General features: G+C 53.2%; 4 protein-coding genes across 4 annotated transcripts; 1 reads left to right on the forward strand and 3 right to left on the reverse strand.

Annotated features, from left to right (window-relative positions):
- Positions 1 to 708: 708 nt before the first annotated feature.
- Positions 709 to 13,683, forward strand: CLAFUR5_11221 (Dynein heavy chain, cytoplasmic; the record flags this gene model as incomplete). The annotated part of the gene is made up of 1 exon (XM_047910369.1): positions 709 to 13,683. The coding sequence occupies one exon, from the start codon at positions 709 to 711 to the stop codon at positions 13,681 to 13,683; it is 12,975 nt and encodes a 4,324-aa protein (XP_047765189.1).
- Positions 13,684 to 14,757: 1,074 nt separating this feature from the next.
- CLAFUR5_11222 (uncharacterized protein) lies at positions 14,758 to 15,384 on the reverse strand (the record flags this gene model as incomplete). The annotated part of the gene is made up of 1 exon (XM_047910370.1): positions 14,758 to 15,384. One exon carries the CDS (start codon positions 15,382 to 15,384, stop codon positions 14,758 to 14,760), a length of 627 nt encoding a protein of 208 aa, XP_047765190.1.
- A 1,152-nt stretch (positions 15,385 to 16,536) lies between these two features.
- On the reverse strand, positions 16,537 to 16,867 carry CLAFUR5_11223 (uncharacterized protein; the record flags this gene model as incomplete). The annotated part of the gene is made up of 2 exons (XM_047910371.1): positions 16,537 to 16,633; positions 16,689 to 16,867. 2 exons carry the CDS (start codon positions 16,865 to 16,867, stop codon positions 16,537 to 16,539), a joined length of 276 nt encoding a protein of 91 aa, XP_047765191.1.
- Positions 16,868 to 16,957: 90 nt separating this feature from the next.
- CLAFUR5_11224 (uncharacterized protein) lies at positions 16,958 to 18,108 on the reverse strand (the record flags this gene model as incomplete). Its single annotated transcript, XM_047910372.1, has 4 exons — positions 16,958 to 17,209; positions 17,259 to 17,391; positions 17,448 to 17,724; positions 17,790 to 18,108. The coding sequence occupies 4 exons, from the start codon at positions 18,106 to 18,108 to the stop codon at positions 16,958 to 16,960; spliced, it is 981 nt and encodes a 326-aa protein (XP_047765184.1).
- Positions 18,109 to 18,669: the final 561 nt, after the last annotated feature.

Here is an 18,669-nt window from a genome sequence, read left to right on the forward strand (position 1 = left end):
TATGCAGGAGCACTGGAACAGAACTCTAAGTTATGCAGGCCTCAGCCACCGGGACGTATGCGACCTGATGTGGCATTGTATCGATGCCACGGGCAAAGACATGACTAGATTGCTTTGGGAGGAGCAGATTCGAAGGACGTCTGATGCTGTTCCAAAGTCTCATGTCTCATTGCACTTCACCGGCCTCAGTCAATACAATACTGACTGAGCTACCCTGAGCGGCTTAGACCTTATGTGTGCCTGGTCAAGAGCAGAATTGACCGTGCTTCGACTGAAACATGTCACCTTTCACACGCTGATCTGAGCTGCGGTGCTCTCTCAATCAGACAGTATTCCGAAAAGAGGTTTGGACGTTCTTGCCTCGAGTAGAGGCCCGGGCGTTCGGCATCCTACCGCTTCGGCCCGTAGAACTAGTCGGATCCAAGAATGTGGGAAAGCGCGATGCAAGTCGCGTCCATCTGAACAGGCAGTCGCAGAAACACAAGACACATCACCACACAACGCACCATCTTGCCGCCGCCGAAACGATCCATAATCACCTCCGACACCCATCCGGTGCTGTCGTCCTACAACAACGACTATTACAACGTCTAGAACAGCAAGCGGCGGTGCTGTCCCCTGAATCGTGTACAAACAGCCAACGTGACGTCTGGCAGCGTACATAGCATGTCGATGAGCTCGACTTTACTCTCGCGATAGACGCTCACCATGGAGGACCCCGTGGTCCAGGCCGTTAATGGCGTGGCGAATGGTGCGCCGGCCGCGCCAGCTCCTACAACAATCATCGAGCCTCAGGCCATCACTACATACCTCTCAAAAGTGTTGGAGAGCACATTAGGAGCCACCGATGAGGAGCTGAGGGCAGTGGGAAGTCTGCTGAACGAGGCGAATCTCGACGACACGTTCGCACGATGTATGCGATTCGCCCAGGAACAGCAGATGGCGCTGTATGTGCTGCGACAGGCACCAATAGCCCCGCTGGAAAATGGCCACACCAATGGAGGCGCACCAACGCAGCACGAGACCTACGTTCTCAGCCCCGAAGTGTCGTACTCATCAAGAACGTTAGGCTGTGTGGCCTTTCTTAAACGACCAACCTCGATACAGCCCGATATACCGATCAGCAAACAAGTCTCGGTGGTAAACCTACCACTGCCGGGCTCTGCAGGCTCAGTGGACTCCGGTTCCGCCGTATCGCCCTACGAAAGCTTGCACTCCTTCGTGCGCGGCGCTCTTACGCCATTCTTCGAGGCAGCAGCAAGAGGCTCAGAGTCAAGAGGCGATAAGCTACGATCAGATGGTGAAGCTCGGACTGGTATTGCAGGTGCCAGGCGGAAATTGGCAGATCTTGAGATCACCTTTCAGAATCTACAACAGAACATCGAGGTCGAAGCTCCGCGGTTACAGATCCACGATGCTGTGCAGGTACAGCTGGCGGAAGCGGGTGGTGACTGGCAGCAGGCCGCTCTGCAAATACCGGATGCTCTTGTGACGGACAGCTCAATGCTCAATCGACTGCAAAGTATGGCCAACGAGTGGATCAAGCAGATTCGCGAGTTCACGAGGATCATGGATGAGCGGCCGGTGGGCACTGCATCACAGGAGAAGAACTTCTGGTTGGCTTTGGAGCAGGCAATAGAAGGCATCGAGGCACAGCTGAGTAGTGGTGGCATCCAGTTGACTATGAAGATCCTCGAGAAGGCAAAGAGACACGGCATCACTACCAGTTTCACGTCAGACACGAGACTGAAAGAGACCAGGGACCAGGTACAGAAGTACAACCAATTGTTCCACGGCCTACCGATCGAGGAGCTGCTGTCAGCAACTTCGGTAGTGAAGTTGCGTGATGCTCTGGACGATGTGTTCAGTCACGTCAACAAGAAGCTGCGCATCTGTCCTTACCCAGTGAAGCGAGCCCTCCCTTTCGTTGAGGCTATCTCAGCAGATATGGACTCGCGCCTTCATGACCTCCTACATGGCCGCAGCTTGATGCACAAGAGCTTTGAGGACTTCCGGGCGACCATGATCGAGGTGCAGCAGCTGTGGGTGATCTGGGACGACGATATCAAAGAATTCACTAACGCAGCTCGAGAGTCCACACGTAGGCGCGCCGACAAGTTCATTGCCATCAAGATCAAGAAGCGACACGACAGGACTCAAGACAGGATCAGCTACATCTGGAAGTTCCGTGAGGACCATGAGCAGCTGCAAAACACAATCGCGACAGTCCTTGGCCCAGAAGACGATGCAGAAGATCTCACGAACGGCGAAGCCGGTCCAGTCATCGTTGAAGAGATGGGCGACGTCGATGCAGCCGAAGAAATCGCTCAAGCGTACACGGTTGTTCGAGACGTGGACGTACTCGACATCTCGCCTGAAGGAGAGCGGGTATGGACACAGGCCGAAGCAGCGTACAATGAGCGGACTGCGAGAGTGGAGAACTCCATTATTGCCCGGTTACGGGACAGACTGGCCCTAGCCAAGACCGCCAACGAGATGTTCCGCGTGTTCTCGAAGTTCAACGCTCTGTTTGTGCGGCCGAAGATCCGAGGTGCTATCACGGAGTATCAAGTCCAGTTGATGAACAACGTGCGAGACGACATTGAGAACTTACAACAGCGCTTCACCCACCAATATGGCCAGTCAGAGGCGCATGGCATGGCTCAGCTACACGACCTGCCACCTAGGTCGGGTGCCATCATAAGAGCTAAGCAGATCGAGCGTCAGCTCAACAACTACCTCGGAAAGGTCGAGAACATACTTGGACCGAAGTGGAAGGAGCACACGGATGGTGCTCGACTGTATCAGCTTGGCGAGGGCTTCCGGCGAAAACTGGACACCAAACCACTCTTCGAGGACTGGCTCAAAGAGACTGACAGGCGGCATTTGTCTATATCAGGACGACTCTTCACAGTCTCGCAGAACCGCGCCCGTGGCAATGTACTCGAGATCCACGTTAACTTCGACAGGCAACTCATTGTTCTCTTCAAGGAGGTCCGTAACATGCTGTGGCTAGGCTTCAATGTGCCTCATGCTATCAGCAACGTATCGAAAGAAGCTCGACGAGTATATCCGTTTGTCACCAGCCTCATCGAGAGCTTGAACACATATGAGCAGACCAACATGAGTATCGCGAACATGTCGGAGGTGACGATCCTGCTGAGTGGGTATCGAAATGGTGTGCAAAGCTTCATTGCCAAGGGCGCTTCGCTTCGGTGGGATACCTTTGTCCTAGCCTACGACGTCCACGTAAGACAGATGGGCGATGGTGGCCTTGGAGCATCCGGTGACGATAAGCTACACGTACAATTTGTGCGAAATCTGGGCAACTCGATCGCGACACTTCAGGGCAAGGTCACCATGTTGTCCACAATACAGGTGACAGTCGACACAACACTTCGTGAGCTGCAATCATGTCCGTTCACCCACGAGGCCTTTAGCGCTCACCTGGAGACTCTGCAACGAGCCATCGATCAACTCAATCTCGAAACATACTCGAACATCTCATACTGGGTGGCCAAGACGAACGAGAAGGTTGTGGAGACCTTACACTCTCGTTTGCGCCAAGCACTGAAGGATTGGACCGAGGATTTCGAGAATGGCTATGGCGCGGATGCATCACAGCGTGAGCAGGGAACGCCGAATATCGAGACATTTGCTCACGACATCGTCATGCAAAGTCAACTCATCCAGCTCGAACCACCGTTGGAAGACGCAAAGGCCGGATGGCTCGACAACCTGCACGCATGGCTGGGCGTAGTCTGCAGCCTCAACAGACTGCAAGGGTCTCGCTTCGAAAGCGCCTTGACGATAGTGGCATCGCCTGCAGCCATGACCTACTCTGAACTCCCAGTCATGTGCATGGACACCCTAGCCGAGCTTTATGAGCGCATCCAGGCCAAGCTCAATGTAGCGCAGACTTATGTTGAAGAGTGGCTGCAGTTTCAGTCTCTTTGGGACCTACAGCTTCAGCAGATCCAAGATGATCTGGGTGAAGAGCTTGACCTCTGGTTGCAACTTATCCTCGAAATCAGACAGAAGCGAGACACATTCGACACGTCCGGAATGCGTCGCTCATTTGGCCACTTGGTGATCAACTACGAGCAAGTACAGGCAAAGGTCAACGCAAAGTACGATCAATGGCAGCATGATCTGCTAGCGCACTTCTCGGCCATGTTCGCAACTCGTCTCATCGATGTTTATACAGAATTGCAGCGCGCACGGAAAGAGCTTGAAGGTCAGTCCCTACAAGCATCGTCAACATCACAGGCTGTCTCCTTTATCACAGTCGTGCAGACGGTGAGGAGGCAGACCAAGGTCTGGGAGCCAGAAATGGATACCTTCAGGCAAGGTCAGCAGACGCTCTCGCGGCTGAGATTTCAGTATCCGAAGGATTGGCTATATGTGGAGCAGGTCGACCATGAATGGGCCGCGCTTGTTGAAGTACTGGAAAAGAAGGGCAAGCAGATCGCTGACCAGACCGAGGGCCTGCGGACCAAGATCGTTGCTGAGGACGGTGTGGTGTCCCGACGCATTGCGGAGATGACAGAGAGGTGGCGAGAGGAGCGACCAGAGTCGGGCTCGATACCCCCAGCAGAGGCCACCGACACGTTGCAAGGCTTCGATACAGAACTGTCGCAGCTGCAGGAGCAATCAGACATGGTCTCAAAGGCGAAGGAAGCACTTGAGCTACCACCGAGTCCGGACAATATGCTTGCAGACCTGCTCGCAGAGGTCCAAGATTACAAGTCGGTGTGGGCCAACCTGGCGGTGGTGTGGGAGCAGGTCAATGATTTGCGTGATCAACCCTGGAACAGCATTCAGCCACGAAAGCTCCGTCAGCAGATTGACAACCTCATCAAGACTACCAAGGAGATGCCTAGCCGCATGCGGTCATACGCTGCTTTCGAGCACCTGCAAGCAATGCTTCGCCAGCTCCTCAAGGTCAATCCACTACTTACTGAGATGCGCTCAGATGCTGTTCGGGAGCGTCACTGGGTCAAGATCTTCAAGAACCTACAGCCCTCCAAGCGATATTCCGCTCTTTCTATGACGCTAGGCGACGTTTGGGATCTTCAACTGGGCCCTAGCGAAACCATCATCCGCGATGTCATTGCTCAGGCACAAGGGGAGATGGCACTAGAGGAATTCGTGAGATCGGTCCGAGAGCATTGGCAGAACTACTCGCTCGATCTCGTCAACTACCAGAACAAATGCCGCCTCATTCGCGGCTGGGACGATCTGTTCGCAAAGTGCAGTGAAAACCTCAACTCGTTGCAAGCTATGCGGCACTCTCCTTACTACAAGGAGTTTGAGGAAGAAGCCTCATCTTGGGAGGACAAGCTCAATCGCATACACGTACTATTCGACGTGTGGATTGACGTCCAGAGGCAGTGGGTCTACCTCGAAGGAGTCTTCACAGGCAATGCCGACATCAAGCATCTGCTGCCAGTGGAGTCCTCGCGTTTCCAGAACATCAACAGCGAGTTCACGAACGTGCTCAAGAAGGTCTACCGGTCTCCCCTCGTGCTGGAAGTCCTCAACATACCCGACGTTCAGAAGTCCCTCGAGCGTCTCGCCGACCTGCTCAACAAGATTCAGAAGGCATTGGGAGAGTATCTCGAAAAAGAACGTGTGGCGTTCCCACGCTTCTACTTCGTAGGTGACGAAGATCTGCTGGAGATTATTGGCAACAGCAACGACACCCTACGTATAGCCAAGCACCTGCGAAAGATGTTCGCTGGTATTTCGGGCTTGGCCATGGACGACGAGTCCAACATCACGGGAATCACGTCTAAGGAAGGTGAAGAACTGGTGCTCAAGTCGCCAATATCGCTGATCGCTACGCCGAAGATCAATGACTGGCTACAAGCTCTTGAGAACGGCATGCGAGAAACACTGTCGGCGCTGCTGGTCGAAGCTGTGGGCGAGTACGACGCGCTTGAAGCCGACGATCATGCTGGCTTTGAGAGCTACATCGAGAAATATCCTGCGCAGATCGTCGTCCTTGCCACGCAAGCATACTGGACCTCGCAAGTAGGTGCTGCTTTGCAACAAGCTGGTGAAGCACTGCCGAAACTCTTGGAGACACAGGTCAACAAGCTAAGATTTCTTGCTTCGTCCGTGCTGAAGGAGCTCGAGCCCGTCTATCGAAAGAAGTGTGAGCAGCTCATCACCGAGTTCGTACACCAACGAGATACCATTGAGAAGCTCGTCAATGGAGGAGCAGACTCGCCAGGTCACTATCTGTGGCTTCTGCAGATGCGCTATGACTTCGACGCCAGCGCAGCACCACTCGACCGTATGCAAGTCCGTGTTGCAAACGCCACGCTTGGGTACGGCTTCGAGTATCTCGGCGTGCCAGAGCGTCTTGTCCGAACACCGCTCACAGATCGTTGCTTCTTGACACTCAGTCAAGCTCTGTGCCAGCGCCTCGGAGGGTCGCCTTACGGCCCAGCAGGAACTGGAAAGACTGAATCTGTCAAAGCTCTTGGAGTGCAGCTCGGGCGCTTTACGCTTGTGTTCAATTGTGACGACACCTTCGACTTTCAGGCCATGGGTCGTATCTTCCTGGGTCTGTCCCAGGTTGGTGCTTGGGGCTGCTTCGACGAATTTAACAGACTCGAGGAGCGCATCCTGTCAGCAGTGTCGCAGCAGATTCAAAACATTCAAGTCGGCCTCCGGAAGCGTGCATTGGACCCGAGCGCACAGATCGAGCTTATTGGCAGACAATTGAAGGTTCATCCCCTTACTGGAATGTTCATCACCATGAACCCTGGCTACGCTGGCCGATCGAACCTACCAGATAACTTGAAGAAGCTATTTCGCAGTGTTGCCATGTCCAAGCCAGACAAGGAGATTATTGCCGAAGTCATGTTGTTCTCACAGGGTTTCTCGGAAGCAAAGACGTTGTCGAGGCAGACTGTACCCTTCTTCGACAGCTGTGGTGCGACTTTGTCGGAGCAGCCGCATTACGACTTTGGGTTGCGTGCGCTGAAGAGTGTGCTTGTAAGCTCTGGTGGCTTGAAACGAGCGCGGCTACAGACTGTTGGTGAAACAGAAGCAGATGTAGTCGTTGAGCCCCAGATCATCGTGCAGAGCATCCGAGAGACCATCGCGCCAAAGCTTGTCCGAGAAGATGCGGATCTGATGAGGCAGGTCGAGGAAGAAGCATTCCCTGGCGTACAATACAAGCCAGCGCCGCTTGAGAAGCTCCGTGCCGCGCTACAAGAAGTCGTCGAGGAGCGAAAGCTCGTGGCTACAGATTCCTGGCTCACGAAAGTGCTTCAACTCTATCAGATTCAAAGCTTGCACCATGGTGTGATGATGGTTGGAAACTCGGGCACTGGCAAGTCCACAGCTTGGCAAACACTGCTAGCCGCTCTACAGAAGGTCGATGGTATCGAGGGTGTATGCCACGTCATTGATCCGAAGGTCATGTCCAAAGAGAGCCTTTATGGCAGTCTCGACAGCACAACTCGGGAATGGACGGATGGTTTGTTCACGAGCATCTTGCGAAAGGTGGTCGATAACCTTCGTGGCGAAGACAGTAAGCGACACTGGATCGTTTTTGATGGTGATGTCGACCCTGAGTGGGTTGAGAACCTGAACAGTGTACTCGACGACAACAAGCTGCTCACACTGCCCAATGGAGAGCGTCTCGGACTGCCATCGAATGTCCGTGTAATGTTCGAGGTTGAGACGCTCCGTTATGCCACCCTTGCAACTGTCAGTCGTTGCGGTATGGTGTGGTTCAGCGATGACACCATTGACACGAATGTGATGATCTCGCGATACATTGCACAGCTTCGCACTGCCACTTTTGAGGATCTGGAAGAAGATACTGGAACAACCACCTCGACTGAGGCCAGACTTGCAGTCCAAGACTCGATGGCAGAGATTTTGAACCGCCGACTGACAGAGAACGATTTCGTCCGAAAGGCTCTCGAACACTGCGCTGGCATGAAACACATCATGGAGTTCACGTCTATCCGAGCGATCGGCACTCTCTTCTCGCTGCTGCGGAAGGCATGCCGGACAGTGCTCGAGTACAACATTCAGCACACCGACTTCCCACTTAACGACGACCAGATCGAGGCATACTTGTCTAAGAAGGTCCTGCTCGCTGCTGTCTGGTCCTTCACTGGCGACTGCCCACTGCTAGAGCGCAAGGCATTCGGCGACTACCTTGCGGGACTGGCTACTCTTGATATGCCAGTTTTGACGGAGACATCCTCTCTCATCGACTACGACGCTGTCCTGCCAGAAGCTGCATGGGTGTCGTGGCAGAACGAAGTACCCACTATTGATGTCAACACACACTCAGTCACACAGACCGATCTCGTCATCCCCACACTGGATACAGTACGCCACGAAGATGTGCTATACTCGTTCTTGGCTGAGCACAAGCCGCTCTTACTTTGTGGTCCACCAGGTTCAGGAAAGACAATGACCTTGTTCAGTGCACTGCGCAAGCTTCCGAACATGGAAGTCGTTGGCCTCAACTTCTCAAGTGCCACTACGCCTGATCTGTTGGTGAAGACACTCGAGCAATACTGCGACTACAAGAAATCGCTAAGCGGTGTGACGATGGCTCCGCGACAAATCGGCCGATGGCTCGTCGTGTTCTGTGATGAGATCAATTTGCCAGCACCAGACAAGTATGGCACACAGCGTGTCATCTCCTTCCTGCGACAGCTTGTAGAGCATGGCGGCTTCTGGCGTACATCCACAAGAAGCTGGGTCAGTCTGGAGCGTATCCAATTTGTGGGAGCTTGCAACCCTCCTACCGATGCTGGGCGTACACCTCTTGGTCTGAGATTCTTGAGGCACGCGCCTTTGGTCATGGTTGATTACCCTGGCGAGCTTTCTTTGAAGCAGATCTACGGCACCTTCAATAACGCTATCCTCAAGATTATCCCGACGCTTCGCGGATATGCCGACTCTTTGACGCAAGCCATGATCCAGGTCTACCTCCAGTCGCAGAAGAGATTTACGCCAGAGATCCAGCCACATTACGTATACTCTCCTCGTGAACTGACGAGATGGGTCCGTGCCATCTACGAGGCCATAAGACCGCTGGAGACACTATCTCTGGAAGGTCTCGTCCGTATTTGGGCTCACGAAGCACTTCGCTTGTTCTCGGACCGTCTGATCGCAGATGATGAGCGGCAATGGACAGAAGACGCCGTCAACCGTGTTGCGCTGGAGTACTTCCCTAACATCGACGAGGAGCAAGCCCTGCAGCGTCCGATACTGTTCTCAAATTGGCTCTCGAAGAACTATGTGCCTGTTGCCAGAGATCAATTACGTGACTTTGTCAAAGCCAGGCTTCGAACGTTCTGTGAGGAAGAGCTGGACGTGCCGCTTATTCTATTCAACGATGTTCTTGAGCACGTATTACGCATTGACCGCGTCTTCCGACAGCCACAAGGTCATCTGATTTTGATTGGTGTCAGCGGGAGTGGCAAGACCACACTGTCCCGCTTTGTCGCTTGGATGAATGGTCTGTCGGTCTTCCAAATCAAGGTGCATGGGAAGTACTCTGCTGAAGACTTTGACGAGGACCTTCGCAATGTGCTTCGCCGATGTGGCTGCAAGGGCGAGAAGATCTGTTTCATCATGGACGAGTCGAACGTCTTGGACTCTGGTTTCTTGGAGCGCATGAACACGCTGTTGGCCAATGGAGAAGTGCCAGGTCTCTTCGAAGGTGACGAGTATGCTACTCTCATGACCGCCTGCAAGGAGGGTGCACAACGACAGGGACTCCTCTTGGACTCTCAAGAAGAACTCTACAAGTGGTTCACTCAGCAGATCGTCCGCAACTTGCATGTCGTATTCACGATGAATCCGCCCTCGGAAGGTCTGGGTGGCAAGGCAGCAACGAGTCCCGCACTGTTCAACAGATGCGTTCTGAACTGGTTCGGAGACTGGTCAGACCAAGCTCTTTACCAGGTCGCCTATGAGCTCACTCAGTCTGTCGACATTGACAAGGGTAACTACAATGCGCCCGATAGTTTGCCAATCGCCTTCGATCAGCTCGAGATGCCTCTGGATCACCGTGATGCTGTCGTAAACTCAATGGTCCACGTCCATCACTCGCTGCGATCCTTCAACGATCGCCTCAAGCGTCAGCAGAACAAGACAACATTCTTGACGCCACGCCAGTTTCTAGACTTCGTTGCTCAATTCGTCAAGCTTTTTAACGAGAAGCGTGATGACCTTGAGGAACAGCAACGCCACCTCAACGTCGGTCTGGACAAGCTTCGTGAGACTGTTGATAAGGTCTCCGAGCTCAAGCGCAGTCTTGCGGAGAAGAAGTCTGAGCTCGAGAAGAAGGACGCCGAGGCTAGTGAGAAGTTGCAACGCATGGTTGCTGACCAACGCGAAGCGGAGCAGAGACGAGCGGCTTCGCTTGAGATCCAGGATGCTCTCGCGAAGCAGGAGAAGGAAGTCGCGAAGCGACGAGAGGTCGTGCTGAATGACCTTGCACAAGCTGAGCCTGCCGTCGAGGAAGCCCAACGAAGTGTCAGTAACATCAAGCGACAACATCTGACGGAAGTACGTTCCATGCAGAACCCTCCTGCTGGTGTCAAGCTCGCTTTAGAAGCTGTTTGCACCCTGCTCGGCCACAAAGCAGTTGACTGGAAGACCATCGGAAGCATCATCCGTCGTGAAGACTTCATCGCCAGCATTGTCAATTACGACAATGAACGCCAGATGACTCCTCAGCATCGCACGAAGATGCAGGCAGAGTATCTGTCCAAAGAGGAGTTCACCTTCGAGCGCGTCAATCGTGCTAGCAAAGCTTGTGGACCGCTGGTGCAGTGGGTTCAAGCACAAGTTCACTACTCTGCCATCCTGGATAGAGTTGGGCCACTACGAGATGAAGTTGATCAATTGGAGAACGAAGCTCTGCAGACCAAGGCAGAGGCCAAGGTGATTGAGAACACTCTGAGTGAGCTCGAGCGCAGCATCGCCACTTACAAGTCAGAGTATGCTTCTCTTATCAGTCAGACAGAAGCCATCAAGGCCGAGATGACTAGGGTGCAGTCCAAGGTGGATCGAAGCATGCGATTGCTCAACAGCCTGTCTTCTGAACGCGGAAGATGGGAAGAGAGCAGCAAGACGTTCCAGGTGCAGATGGAGACGATCATCGGTGATGTCTTCCTGGCATCGGCGTTCTTAGCGTATGCTGGATTCTATGATCAGCAGTATCGTCGCGCAATGCTGGAGGACTGGTCCCTTCAGCTATCGTCTTCCGGCATTGCTTTCAAGGCGCAGAACGCGCTATCCGAGTACCTCTCGACAGCAGACGAGCGTCAACAATGGCACGACAATGCATTGCCAGTCGATGAGCTGTGTACAGAGAATGCTATCATGCTCAAGCGCTATAATCGCTACCCGCTCATCATCGATCCTTCTGGCCGAGTCACTGAGTTCTTGCAGAACGAGAGCAAGGAACGCCGCTTGACCGTCACCAGCTTCCTGGACAGCTCTTTCGTGAAGCAGCTGGAAAGCGCACTTCGGTTCGGTAACCCTATCCTAATTCAGGACGCTGAGCATATCGATCCAATCCTCAATCACGTCTTGAATAAGGAGTATCAGAGGACCGGTGGACGCGTACTGATTCAGCTTGGAAGGCAAGAGATCGATTTCTCGCCCGCGTTTAAGCTATACTTGTCAACAAAGGACCCTTCGGCACCGTTTGCGCCTGACGTCTGCAGTCGCACGACCTTTGTCAACTTTACTGTAACGCAGAGCAGTCTCAAGACCCAGACATTAAACGATGTGCTGAAGTCTGAGCGACCGGATGTGGATGAGCGGCGATCAAACTTGGTCAAGATGCAGGGCGAGTTCACTCAACGCCTGCGACGCCTCGAGCGCATGTTGCTGCAAGCATTGAACGAATCACGCGGCAACATTCTGGATGATGAGAACGTCATTCAGACCCTGGAGACACTGAAGAATGAAGCTGCCGAGATCACTGCCAAAGCATCGGAGACAGAGGGTGTTATGAATGAAGTCAACACCATCATGAGCACATACGACATCATCGCGCGGTCGTGCTCTGCCATCTTTGCGGTTCTGGAGCAGCTGTACCATGTACACCACTTCTACCAGTTCTCGCTACAGTACTTCGTCGATATCTTCGAGGCTGTGCTGCAATCCGCGCGAGAAGCGAACGTGCGCGACCCCAAGCAGCGCATTGACTCGATAGTGAGATCGTTGTTTGGTAAGACTTACAATGAGACTTCAGCTTCGTTGCTGCAGAAGGATAGACTGACCTTCGCGGTGCTGCTTGCCCAAGCCGCGCCATTCCCAATGGACAAGACATACATCGACACTTTACTCGACGACACTGTGGTTGGCGCCGATGTCAACCAGATACCGGAGCATAAGGATAAGGCAGTAGCGCTTGCTGCTCGTCGTTCCGGCCTCAAGGATCTCGTGAACGATGTCAACACACCAAATTGGGAGAAATTCTTGTCAACGGAGCAGGCTGAGCGATGCGTACCTGGTGTTTCTGAGATGGCTGGCAATGAGAATGACAAGGCGCTCAAAGAGCTCGTGCTCGTCAAGCTCTTCCGTATGGATCGTCTCGTACCAGCCACAGAGCGCTTCATCAATGCCGTGTTTGGCCAATCCTTCCTCGATGTTGCAGAAGATCTCGGTAGGATCGCCCAGGACACTACTGCTAGCTCGCCAATCGCCATGTGCTCGAGCCCAGGATTTGATGCCTCGTACAAGGTCGATCAGTTAGTCGAGCGTACCCAAGCCAGCTGCACGAGCGTCGCTATGGGTTCAAACGAAGGTGTCTCCAGCGCAGATGCTGCACTAGCTGGCGCTGCAGCAAGCGGATCCTGGGTCCTTATCAAGAACGTCCATCTCGCTACAGAATGGCTTCAGAATCTCGTCAAGCGCATCGACTCGCTCAAGCCACACAAAGACTTTCGCCTATTCCTGTCGATGGAGACAAGTCCCAAGATCCCATCAAGTCTCCTTCGCGCATCGAGAGTCCTCATGTATGAGCAACCTGCTGGTATCCGTGCCAACATGCGCGACACTCTCACGTCCCTCCCCGACAAAGCCATCCAGCAACCGGTCGAGAAAGCACGCGTCCACTTCCTACTGTCTTTCCTGCACGCCGTTGTCCAAGAACGACTTCGCTACGCTCCACGCCTGGGCTGGCAGGGTTTCTGGGAATTCAACGACGCAGACTTCGACTGCTCCGCGTTCATCATCCAATGGTGGACCGACAATATCGCCCGTGGCCGGTCCAATGTCGCGCCCAAGACAATTCCCTGGGACATCCTCCGCGTCCTGATTGCGGAAATGTATGGCGGCAAAGTCGACGATGTCTCAGACTTCAGCCAACTCAAAGACCTCGTGAACAAGACTATGACGGCGGACGCTTTCGAGGACGGCTTCAATCTCATCGGGCAAATTGCTGGTGATGAGAAGGTTGGGGAGCCTTTGCCGAGCGGCACTGCGAAGGGTGTGTTCTTGCAGTGGGTCAAGGATTTACCGGAGAGGGAGCCACCTACGTACTTGGGGCTGCCGGCTAATGCGGAGAAGTTGTTGCTTGTGGCGCATGCGGAGGAGATGCTGAGGAATTTGAAGACGGTTATGGGGGTCTTGGACGAGGGCGAGAGTGTTATGGCGGAGGCGAGGGAGGAGTAAGGAGACCAGGTAGTTTCGTTTGTGATCAGGGTGCACAAGGCGTTGTTTCCGGGGTGCTGCATTTGCATAGGATGGAACTGGAGTTTGTGTGAAGGTTTTTATAGCGCTTATACCCCCTTGTCGAGAGTGAGAAGATATGGGATGCGAATTGCGTTAGTCATGCGAATACTTAACTTGTGCACAAATGTCTACTGTTGCCGCTCCCTTACTATCGGTTTAGTCGTTATGTGCTACATTTACTTCGTCCGCTGTATTGGGTCATGATGCTCTCCTGGCTTTGTCATCTAGTGTTGAGGTAGCGTGCATGAAATAGTGGTGGGATCGGTGTCGATGATGCTTCGAGTACTCGCAGGACCTCCCAATGATAGGGTGGGTTATTGATAACAATGATGAAATATTGGCACTGATTGAAGACCACCGTCGACGATCTGTTTGGTGTTGTAACGACATACATCCAATGGCCCTCGAGTCGCACGCAAAACCGAGACCATCTCCCGGGTTCTGGGCTATCTTCGTTCGAAGATGCTTGGAAGAGCGTGCTGCCCACCGAATTATTGCCTTACGATGCAATCATGACTAATATCCTGTACGAGCATGTTCCAGACGACGACTTTAGCACTTTCGCCCACTCGGCGGACCCATTGCGGTACTCTTCCACTTGACGATGGAGTGTGCTAAGGACGGACTGTAATGGCATGCCTGAGAAAATTAGACTGCATCTGATGTGCGCTAATCAGCATCAAGAATCATAGTGTGGTAGGAAGCCTCGGAATCAACGAGTCGTTCAGCGTCGATGTGTCTTGTTGAACGTTCGATGAGGCGGTAGAGGATGAAGCGAAGTCTAATGAGTCATTACACAAATCTATCGAGATCAACTCCTATGCTATGCTATTGCTCTCTCAACTCAATGCAGCTTGTTGTTCGTCTGCCGTACGTCGGTCAACGCCAGCTTTGTTTCGTGGTCGCCTGTTATGGATATGGTTAGCCCTGCACTTTACGTTCTTGACATGCCTAGGAGAGGTTGTACTCACCAAATATCTACAGATCGCAAGTCTTTATGCTAGCGCCATCAACCTAGTTCCTTAGGTTGGCCACAGGAAGCGGCGGCAAGGCTGGCGGCTTGGTGCCAGTGCTGTTGAACGGTGGGAGTGTGCCGTTGTTGAAAGGTGGAAATGCGCCCTTGTTAAAGGGCGGGATTGTGCCGTTGACGATTGGCAATGTACCGTTGAAAGGCACTGGGATTGGCTTGCTGGCAATGAACTCCTTCGGGAGCTTTGGTTGGTCCTTGAGTTCGGCAGTGTCGACTGGTAGGGAGTCGGAGGGTGCTTTGAGAATGTCGTCGAGCTCGTTGAGCTGACGCTTGACTGGTGGTGCTGGCTCTTGTTGACCTTGCTCTTCAATTGATGGGAACTGGACCCACGGTGCACCTGTACCTGTGCTTAATGGTGCACCAGTGCCTGAAGGAGAAGGTGGATGTGGCACAGTGCCGTTGGGCATTGGGAAGAAGCGCTTGTCATTGAGGTGTGGTACGTCGCGCTTGACTGGTGGTGCCAGGATATCCGAGCCTTCCTCTTCGGGAGGTGGAAATTGTATCCACGGGGCGCCTGTGCCGGTAGGTCCAGGTGGCAAAGGATGTGTGCCATTGGGGGCCGGGAAAGGCTGTGTACCGTTTGGCTTCGCAAAGGGCACAGCCAACCCCATGGCCGCAGGGAGGGCTAAAAGCCCAACAATAAAAGAAATATCTCATAGCTGTCACTGTCAAGGCCGAGGGGATTCTGATGTGTAGTAGTGACAGAGATACTTGTGAACGAAAGACCAGCTTTGGAAAGGAAAGGATTCCCAGGATGAAGGGACATCGCTGTCATACCTCTAGTGATTTCGCACAGGTACTTGAATGTCCGCCACGTGCGAGCGACTGCGAAGCTATCGCACGATACATGCATTTGGGGTTCTCCCATTGATTTCTCATCTTGGCTTGGAATTATGTTGTCTTGGTGTTGGGATGGTCTTAGACGTAGAGTCACTCACTGCCAGTGAGCCTCAGGAGTCACAATCACGTTTGGTCGTTAGTGTATAGTCCATCGTGCCATGCTGAGACTAGAAAGTATCAACGACATTGTTCCTGACCACGACGAAGCGTCATCCTTGGGTAGTGTTGAGGTCGTGCGAGATTTGAAAAGGCTTGTCTCGGCTTAGACTGTGGTAGTGTACGGTCATAGTTCGGTACCCCGGTCGTGCTCATGGTGTTCCATGACTCAGAGGAGCGGTAGAATATCGCGAGGCTGGAAAGTCGACGTCAGTGTCACGTGCCGTGGACACCGATGACATTCAAAAGGCCAAAGCGTCCGCCGCCAATATGGGGAAAACTGACATCCGCGTATCACTGCGCTTGTCTCTGCTGTGTCTTGCTATGTCTTCGTGGTTCTTGAGTATCGCTCAGAGTGGCTGGACCAGACTAGATTTGCGATTCAATGAACCATAATCTATCCGGACTGTGGCCACGGATGGCCAACAAGATAGGCGAAGAATGGTCAACTGTGGCCACAGCCTCGCACGACCCATTCTTGCCTGAGTGCCTGACACATGCACTTATGTGACCGTGCTGAGGAGCGTCCCGAGTGTCCTTGGGCATCATGGACCGTGGCCGTCCTATAGCCACGGAGTGGGCGAACGTATGTCCACTGCGATGTATCACTCATCCATGCGCGGCCGCGCATCACCGCGGCAGACTCGGCGTGCCATGGATGCACATGGCCAGAAGGGCATCGCGCCGGGCGTGATTGATGGTCCACAGTTTGGGTCTATGTTGTTGTTGACTGAGTATTCGCGATAAGGGAGATGAAGTGGTAAGAATCAATCTGACACCCGACAAAGTACGATCCTGTGGCACAGCCATTGTCTGTCGCCGCAGACGACCGTGAGCTCCGAGAAGAGAGCATTGCTCAATGCTCTGTGCGAAGACGCAGTCAGTATATGCTTGGCCAAGCCCTGCTCCGGGTACGTACCCGCCAAACACCTTTGCGAGCGCTGTCTTCGATGCGGCCTCTTCCGCAGGTCCCGACATGATGTATGTCATGTGGAAGGGATCGCGGTAGTGTTGTGAAGTCCAGCTTGTCGAAAATAGTGTTCGCTTGAAAGCGCGTGCGGCAGCGGATACGGTCAGAGCGTCTTCGTTTGGTGGCATGTGAAAATAGTCAGCAGTATGTGGTTGGAGGAACCAAGGGAATTTCGTGGAAGTTGTCAACGAATATGTGCCGACAAAAGCTACAAGCCTTCAGTCGTCCTCAGTATGAGGATTCGCCCTATCGATGAAAGGATAATACTTCCTCATTAGCACTCCCGTAGGATCTTCCTCTTTCACGTGTGCCCAAGCTCCAGCAAAGTGTACCAGAAACATTCCCGGCTTCCACGGGATCGGATCGCGATTGTCGTAGCATCCGATCTCTTTTGGGAATGCGTTCATCTTCCACTGAAGGACTGTAACACTCTTGTCGGCAGTACGATGTGTGTTGGCTTTGATGAAATCCTGCGCTTCATCAGTATGGCACGATTTGATGGACGGGATTCGTCGTTACTTGTAAGACATCCTGCTCGCTACGACTATCACCGTCCTTGTTCTTGACGTCTTTTCCTGCCCTCCACTCCTTCATCAAGTTTAGAGTCCAAGGTGTCGTGCGGAAGATCATGGCGCCCACATTGAGAGGAAAGCTGTAATGGTATGTTGTCAGCAGGTGCAAGTGCCGCAGCTTTTCAGTACTGCCTACCAATCTGGCGTCACAATCATATCGATATCATCTCTTTTCTTGCCTTCTTTTTCTGCTTGTTGCAAGCTGTCCTCCACTAGCTCGTCCAGAGTGATCGAAGTATTGGTGATGAGCGTGTCGTAATCGATCATCAAGACCCATTCGTAGCTCCTCTCGCCAGCCAAGGTTGCCTTGGTGGCATTCGCTATCATGGATAGCTTGTCCCAATACTTGAACCCGCCTTCTCGAGGCTCGTCCCAGGACCATAGCATGTCGTATCCCCACTTGCGAGCGTAGCCTGGATTCGCGATTAAATCAGCCTCTACCATAGACAATAGACAGATCCGACGATACGAGACTCACGGTCTTTGCTGCTAACAGCCACGTAGTCGTAGCTATTGCACTTCGTGTTCATGCTCATGACTGCATATCTGGCTTCCTTGCTCTTGCCAACGCTCCCATTCTTCGACCCTCGACTCGAAGGGACGATTGCGTCTTTAACACTTTGCTCCACACCGTTCAGCCCCAGCTCGCCCGGAGCGTTTCTACTCTTGTAGAAGACACTGTAGCTCAAAAGCGCGAGAATAGCGATGAGGAGCAATCGATTTACATCGAATGCTCGAGTGCTTCTGAGAGGCATGCTGTCGTATAGCGGCCGTAGTGATGTTCGTCGCTTGTCCATCGGGAATCGATAGCTCCCATATACCTGAGGATGCCTTCGTGGCACAGGACCGTCGTACAGTGTCGGAAGGACGCCCTATGAGATCAGCTCATCTCGTACGAAGGTCGTCAAGGAGACTATATGTTCTCAAGACAACAAGACACCGAAGAAACGCCATAGAAGAGCGTCTGGTCATTCAGCCAGCCATAACAGGTCGAGATGCCTGTCGGTCTCAACACTATACTTGCCATGGTGTCCGTCAGGGCGCTCGGGAAGGAGCTGTCCTGCGCCAGACAGCCCCGTTCGAAGTTTCGCTTAGATGCACTGCGATAAAGATGGACTCGTACAAGCGCTGCGGGTGGTGTTCAGGCTCACGTAAACGGTGTAAAGTTGCAGTTCTCCGCAAGCCACAAGAGACGAGTTGGGAAGTTGGGAGGTGCAAAGGCGCAGGCCCTGGCACGTGATACAGGGTCGCGTCATCGGGGACCGAGGCGACGCGACCTAGGTATGCGAGTGCAAAATGACATCTCATTTTGCCTAACCCGATTAGGCTTAGTGTGTCATCATCATTTATACCCAAAG

The sequence above is a fragment of the Fulvia fulva genome, chromosome 8 (assembly GCF_020509005.1).
Source record: "Fulvia fulva chromosome 8, complete sequence".
NCBI lineage: Eukaryota > Fungi > Ascomycota > Dothideomycetes > Mycosphaerellales > Mycosphaerellaceae > Fulvia > Fulvia fulva.